The 7,689-nt window shown below is 37.2% G+C and overlaps 1 protein-coding gene across 2 annotated transcripts in view; it reads left to right on the forward strand.

Moving 5' to 3' along the window:
* Positions 1-7,689, forward strand: part of NAV3 (neuron navigator 3) — a 340,442-nt gene that overhangs the window by 259,538 nt on the left and 73,215 nt on the right. For both annotated transcript variants that reach the window (XM_008684333.2, XM_008684334.2), the window contains exons 19-20: positions 2,940-3,128; positions 6,556-6,608. In XM_008684333.2, coding sequence (XP_008682555.2) covers positions 2,940-3,128; positions 6,556-6,608 — 242 coding nt within the window. The remainder of the gene's footprint in view (positions 1-2,939; positions 3,129-6,555; positions 6,609-7,689) is intronic.

Consider the following 7,689-nt stretch of genomic DNA (forward strand, 5'->3'; position numbering starts at 1 on the left):
TGTATACTTGTTGGACACTTTGCATACAGAGTATTGTTGAAACAATGTTATAGGGGAAGTCTTCATGCTTTTGTGTCCAAGGGTTCCTCCACCTTGAATGCCCTCCTACTCCTCGCTCCATATTTACCTTTCAAGCTATTGAGAATTAACCTGCTTCTTCTATACTCATGAAAGCATAGAATCTCGGAGATGGGAGACACCTACCTCAGGTTCAATTATTCAACTATTAGTTAGATTCTTATGACACCTCTAGCTTCTTCTCTAAACCCACCCTGACAGAAACTACCTGAATCTAGATATATTACACTTTTGAAGTTCCTCTTTGAAAAAGTCAAATAATTTTTTCTTGAATTGCTACCTAGTTCCTAGTGATAGACAGATTCCACAAAATAAGTTAAAATAAGCTTCTATATGAATATTCTTATTTTAAAACAATATCATAAACTCACTAGCTAATATGTCTGGGTTTAGTAGCAAAGTCAAAGAGAAACCTTGAGGTATTTAAAAACCCACTCCATATTTCTATCAGGTCCATTCTCCTCAAATCCCACAAATCAACATTTAATTTAATAAAGACAGGGGCTTTGCTCTGAAATATGATTTAAGACAAAGTCAGCAACCCCCTTTTCCCTAATATATGGTCATATCTATATCTCTCCTTTTTAGAAATTTGGCTGTGTCTCTGAGCTTTGAATGAGTCCAGAGGTCATTTATTCTACCATTTTAAAAAATTGTAATTCATAAAGAAACTGAAGGGTGGAGATTGGGATATTTGTCTGAAGCAAATGGAAAGCAAAGCCAGTATAGAAGCCCTGTGTTAATTTGTGCACCATTGCAGCCATTCTCTGTCTGTCATATTTTTGTCCACTATTGTATAATTTCTCCTGGTTTATTTACATATTAACTTTTCTACCTTTCAGTCACCTCTGCTGGTAGCCATTGTTGAAGGCAGGGCCATGCCATATTTATCTTTCTATTCAACCACAGCCCCAAAAAAGCAGGCTTGTCATAGACATTAACGTAACTGAACATTCTTAAATAGTATGGGTATAGTTTCAATGGAGAAGCCTTCAAAAGTGTTTATAAATGCAAACTATTCACTTTAAAATTCACCCTAATCCTCATTATTTCTTGGATGAGTTAAGTCACTTGTTTTGAAATTATAGAAGGACAATTTACTTGGATAGCTCTGCAACGATTATGCAAAGCCAAATAGTGAGTGAAATGACCTTCTAACCTCGAGATACATATTAATATCATACATTTACAAATGTGTTGAATACTTCATTTAGGAAAGAGACAGTCCACACTGTGGACATAGAATAGGATGATTTACTGCAATCCAGGTACTCTAAACATAAACATTCAAGTCTAGAATGTCCTTCAGTTTATCTATTGGCAGTCAGTTAGCAATCAAATTGAATTATAGTCACTGCTGGCTGAAGGAAGGTGCCTAAAAGATCTCTCTCTCTCTCTCTCTCCCTCTCTATCCCCTTGCTCTCCCTCTCTCTCTCCTCACCCTCCCTTCTTTTCTTCTTTCTTTCCTTGTTTCAGGGCTTTTTTCCTTCCAACAGATTACATACTTTACAAATCCGTAGTTTCTTTCCCCCTTTATTATATTTCACATACGCACACAGAGATATAATTCTAAATCTTGTATTTCTTTCTTTTTTCTTATCCTTTATCTCATTCCCATCCACAACCGCTCTATCAGAAGGTTGTTCTGTGTATTAGTTCATCAATACCTGTAAAATACCCAGCATGGTGCCTGGAAAATAGGGGACATTCCCTTTCATTTGCCCTCATAGAATACATGCCTCCTATTTACATTGTTTTGAAAGCCAGTCATTATATTAAAAAGAAATGTAGTGCCTGTGTCAAAGGAAAAAATAGCAAATTTTGAAATGATAATCAGACTCAATCTAAACCAATGGCATAAATTCCCTAAGGTTTTGAAAGTATCCACAGCTTTTGTGATAGCTTACGAGGTTCCTGCCTGCTTCCTCACGTCTGTAACAACTTACTTTTCTTAAATATGAGCATTTGTGATAGATATATTTCTCAATGTCGTGCTTTGCTTTTATTCCAAATTTTAAGGCGGTATTGTTTCTGAAGCAGTTGTACATTCAGTCAACCATTTTTTTTCTTTCAATTCATGATTATCAGTTGGCCGAAAAAATTGAGTGTTATTAGAACTCTTTGACAGTAAGCACTAAGTAAATAAGTTCTTATTTCAAATTATGAGTGTGAGGTACTGCTTGGGAAACACAACAGGTTTGTGACATTTGACAGTGTCACTATGGAACTCTGGTCTTAGACACAGTAGGAAAGAGTTCTGTGTGATTAACCAGATCATGAGCTATAAGAAACCACGTATATTACATTTCATTTAAAGAAAAATTTCATTTTCTTCTTTTATAACTAACTCTGATAATAACAATGGTACTGACCACCAACTTATATAAATTCAGAACTCAAAACAATGAAAGTCTTTGCTTGGAAACTTCAAAAGGGTCTTCTTGGGACATTTAGATTTCTTGTGTTTTCTTTTTGGTTTTGTTTTTTCCATTAAAGTGATGTATTCTTCTCAAAAATAAACCTGCAGACTTTACGAAGGCAATCTTTTCTTCGTAATCACCAGCAGAATATACCGTGCTGTTGTATTTCTAGCATGAGCACTAGAGGTTGCTTGGGGCCTTTGTTTACTATTGCTTTAGAAATCGACATACTGCTGGCCATGAAAGTGTTAGGAGAAAAGAGGGACTCCCCTGAAACTGTTATTGAACATTTCAGAGGCAGACTGTCAGCCCGCCTTAATAGAGACACCCATTAAATTCACGTTTCTGTAGAATCGGGATCACATTCTCACTCTCCCGCAGCCTTCTATTTTCATCATCCAAGCCCCAGAATAATCAGGCTGTGTGTGCTTTGTTTTTCAGTGAGCCCAACCAATCTGTCTCAATTTAACCTTCCTGGGCCCAGCATGATGCGCTCAAATAGCATCCCAGCCCAAGACTCTTCCTTCGATCTCTACGATGACTCCCAGCTTTGTGGGAGTGCCACATCTCTGGAAGAAAGGCCACGTGCCATCAGTCATTCAGGCTCATTCCGAGACAGCATGGAAGAAGGTAGGCGTAGGGGGAAATAAAGATGGAGTTACTTTATTTAACTCAGAGATGAAAACTGTCGCATCAGTCGCCATCACAAGGATTCCTGAAGAATAAATAAACGAGTAAGTATAACTCTCTATTTAGGGAGCCCTGAAGCTTGAAGAAGTTTTAGTCTGCATTACCTCCTGTTTCTTTATGCATTTGGAAATATGCCAGAAGTTGTTTAGATTTATACTTGGCTTTGGAACTGTTCAGAACAAATCCAGTGTTCTCATACAGAAATCCTCATTATTTTGGAGACTATTTGCCCTGGTGTGTCCAGTATCAGAGCCAACATTTTGTTTGACTTCTCAGTTAAAGAATCATAAAGATACATACACCAGAAAAATCATCTTATGAAACTACCACACGTTACCAACTTGTATTCTCAGAAACTCCCTCTGGTGTTGGTTTCTGTTATCATATCATATTAGAATTCATGTCATGTCTACTTTTTGCCTTATAAGTTTCATTTCCTTATCCAAAGCAGTAAGTCTCTATGTGAATACTTTATTATAGTTCTATTTGAAAAACTCAGGAGGCTTAATTGATGTTCAAATGTATGTAATTTTTTTTAAAACTAACTACCACAGGTGTGAAATTTGATAATATTCGAAAGATTTTCCTCTTTGATTTAATGAATGATTTTTTAAAGTATCCATAAAGGAAAATTGTGGCACACGTATTATAAAACACATCAGCTAAGAATAAAATAAAGGTAAACATAAAAGTTTAAATTGATCAGAATAAAATCAGACATTTGTATCTTTGGGGTAAATACCTAGTAGTGCAGTTGCTTGGTCTTTGCAAGGATGTGGATGGAACTAAAGGGTATTATGCTAATGAAATAAGTTAATCTGAGAAAGACAATTATCATATGATCTCACTCATACGTAGAATTTAAGAAACAAAACAGAGGAGCATAGAGGAAGGAAGGAAAAAATAAAACAAGATGAAATCAGAGAGGAAGACAAATCATAAGAGACTCTTAACCATAGGAAACAAACCCAGGGTTGCTGGAGAGGAGGAGGGTGGAGAGATGGGGTAACTGGGTGATGGGCATTAAGGAAGACAGGTGATGTGATGAGCACTGGATATTATATAAGACTGATGAATCATTGAACTCTACCTCTGAAAGCAATAATACACTATATGTTAATTAACTGGATTTAAATTAAATAAAATCAATTTTTTTAAAAAAGAATAAGATCAGACATGAAATCACCAACTATCCTAGTCTTTAATAATTATGTATAAAAAAAAGGACTCCAGATATTGAAACATACCAAGTTTTAAGCTTCTGGTCATCCATTTATTTGTGGTATGAACTCGGGCAACTTCATCAGTCTGTGCTAATTCCTGTATCTGTAATTTCACAGGTTTGTCATGAGAATGAAATTAGGGAGTAGTTCTGTTCTTTTCTCTTTCTCCTTCCTACTTTCTTAAAGGCTCTTCTGACTAAAAGTTCAGATAGCTATGAAAATTGATTCCATGTTTTCAGGCTACTACTGTACGTTTCATCTGCTGCATGAAATCAGTTGACCATCATTGCCACTACCTTTTGGGACATTAACCGAACAACTCAGTGCATTGTGACAGATAGTGGATTAATTACAGCCCGAGAGTCTGCTGATTGTGGCAGAGTAGATAGACAAAATTGAACTAATTGGAAATGTAAAGTTGTTGCTTTTTTGAGATGGTTCTATCACTCTCTTCACAGACCGGCATCTTATAATACTGTAAAAATAAGTTGCTAAGCATACTGATGGCTCTTCCACAGTGCCTCATTTGCAGATGGAATGCTCTTCATATGCTTGGGAAAGTCTGGCCTTCTGTGTAGGACATTTAAATAATCTCAATTGCTGAACACCAGCTTGAGTGGGCAAGATGGCTTTTTGATGCCCGTACATTGAACACTGAACTATTATAATTGTTACGTTGTGGTCTGCAACCAAGGGATTATTGAACTAGCAAGATGGAAGGGGCTTTATTGATGCCCTCCCTGCTCAATGCTCACAGTGAAGATAAAGAAACGCCCACACACTAGGAAGCTATAGACTTGTAAATAGTTAAGTAGCAGCAACAGACCAGAAATGGGATCTCCCGATTCATTGTCCACCTGCTTTCGGTACACCAGGCTGAAAATCTTCGTGCATGCTGGTGCATACATAGTGCATACTGTTATTAGAGGTTGAAAAAATGTGGAATTTTGTTTGTTTGTTTTGTGTTCTTTAGATGACTAACGTTTTGCCCATCTTACAGAGTGGTGGTAGTTGCTTGAGCTAGAAATCTGGTAGCTGTCCTTCATTCCTCTTTTGACCCACATTTTTATATTCATTCCGTTTTAAAGAGGTTCTTCCTGGTGTCCCTCAAATTCATCCCTTTTTTTTGAGCCATACTGCCGCAATCCTACACAGCTTTCCCAATCTTCTCCAGCCCAGCTTGTGAGCACATCCCATGTACTCTTGTAGTACCCCTTGCATTCCTCTAGAGAGTATTTTTATTACTCTCTTGTAATTATCTTCTGAATTGTATGCCTTTCTACTTTTTTTTGAGCTCCTAGGATTGTGTCTTCATTTTTATAGTCCCCGAATCTAGGAGGGGCCTGTCACATTGGGTGGATCCAACTAATGTTTATTGAATAGGTGAATATGCAGAAATAATTTTACATTACCCCACAGTGAAAAGAGGAAGGCTTTTCTACAAATATAATTAAGCACAACTTTACCACCTTTTGGGCTTAACATGTTAGATGTGTCAAAATATAAAACAGTCTATCAATTGTTTAAGATGGTATTTTGGTATACCTTGATAAAAGACAGTATGCAATTTCCGTTCTTAATTTCAGCGAGATACCACCTTGAAATAAGCATTTTTTCTATGACTAGAAGTACAAAAGAAACAATATTTTTTTGCGTAATCAACTCATCACAGATAATGTTGAAATAGCAAGTTCAATAAAATGCTTATTTCCCTGAAAGTATATGGAGAAAAACAGTGAAAATGGATCTTTGTTGTATAAAAGTAAAATTAAATAAAACACATAAAACCTTTTTTTTAAGTTTAAAAGTTTATGGCAACTTTAGGTTTCCATGATTTTCTGATAATTTATTCTGTAGAAGTTTACTCTAGCTTTAGATAAGCCCACAGCACTCTCGAAGGGCTTGTGTTTGTCAAATCCTCTCTCTAACATGATGAAGGAGGTATTTTCGGGGGCAGGTATGGGACCTACCCATGTCTCAAAATTTGACCTCGAAAAAATAACAGCAGAATTGTCCCCCAATTCTTATATCCAGCTGTTATTATTTTACTTCCCTGCTTCCCTATGCTCTGCTCTCCAGCAAAGACCCACCGTTTCTGAGCAGACTTCATTATTTCACCTCTTGTTCTTTTTTGTTTTTTCCAGTTCACGGCTCTTCATTATCACTGGTCTCCAGCACTTCTTCTCTTTACTCAACAGTAAGTATCTGCTGTGAAGAGAAAGCTTCTGCCTTTGCCAAGCACACAGATGATTCAGTAGGTTGATATTTTTTTTTTAAAGATTTTATTTATTCATTCGACAGAGATAGAGACAGCCAGCGAGAGAGGGAACACAAGCAGGGGGAGTGGGAGAGGAAGAAGCAGGCTCATAGCGGAGGAGCCTGATGTGGGGCTCGATCCCATAACGCCAGGATCACGCCCTGAGCCGAAGGCAGACGCTTAACCGCTGTGCCACCCAGGCGCCCCTCAGTAGGTTGATATTGACACAGAAGTTGCACAGTGAGATAAGGGCATGCACTAGGCTACCGCATACCCCATCAGCTGGCAGGTGCTGCGGGGCCAGCCCCTCTGTGGCCCACGTAGAGGTGCCTTCACTTGACTTTTGTACTTAAGAAAATCAGTGAGTGCCTGAAAAACTGAATTTCGTAAAGCCTGTTGCGGTATGACTGGGAATCCCTGAACCCATGTACTGGGCTGTACCATAAATTTATGATGTTGACTAGTTTTCCTCTTTCGGATCTCTGAGCCATGACTGGTAATTGTTCTATGGTATTTTCTCCATTTTATTATTTTAAATTTTCAAGTTCAGTTTTTGAGAAGATTGTGCCAAAGGGTAAGGGCCTAAAATTTTTTAAAAACATGTCTTCTGAAATATTTTTTAAAAATGTATCTTCTAAAAGATTTTTTTAAAAACATATTTTCTGAAATAGTGTGTTTTTTAAAACTAATTCGTTAAAGAGAAAAATGGCAGGGTTCAACTTATTTTCCCTATGTGTAAAAACAAAGATCTATAGGAAGTTGTATTTAATAAGAGAATTCCTTCATGCCTAGATAAGAGTGAGGTCTATTTAGTTTACTGAATTTCACTGGGACTCGAGCACTGTGAATAATCCTTAGTCCAGTACCGAAAGGTTCATAAAAAGTTCAGTCTTGGCTGTCACTGAGCACTTAAGCATGACAGGCAATACTAATTGTTTTACTCATTTCATTAGGTTTAAATGTTAGGGTCCTCCTTTTATAAGCTCATCTTGCATAGTTACTGCTTTGGATAGTACTCAAG

The sequence above is a fragment of the Ursus maritimus genome, unplaced genomic scaffold (assembly GCF_017311325.1).
Source record: "Ursus maritimus isolate PB19 unplaced genomic scaffold, ASM1731132v1 scaffold_21, whole genome shotgun sequence".
NCBI lineage: Eukaryota > Metazoa > Chordata > Mammalia > Carnivora > Ursidae > Ursus > Ursus maritimus.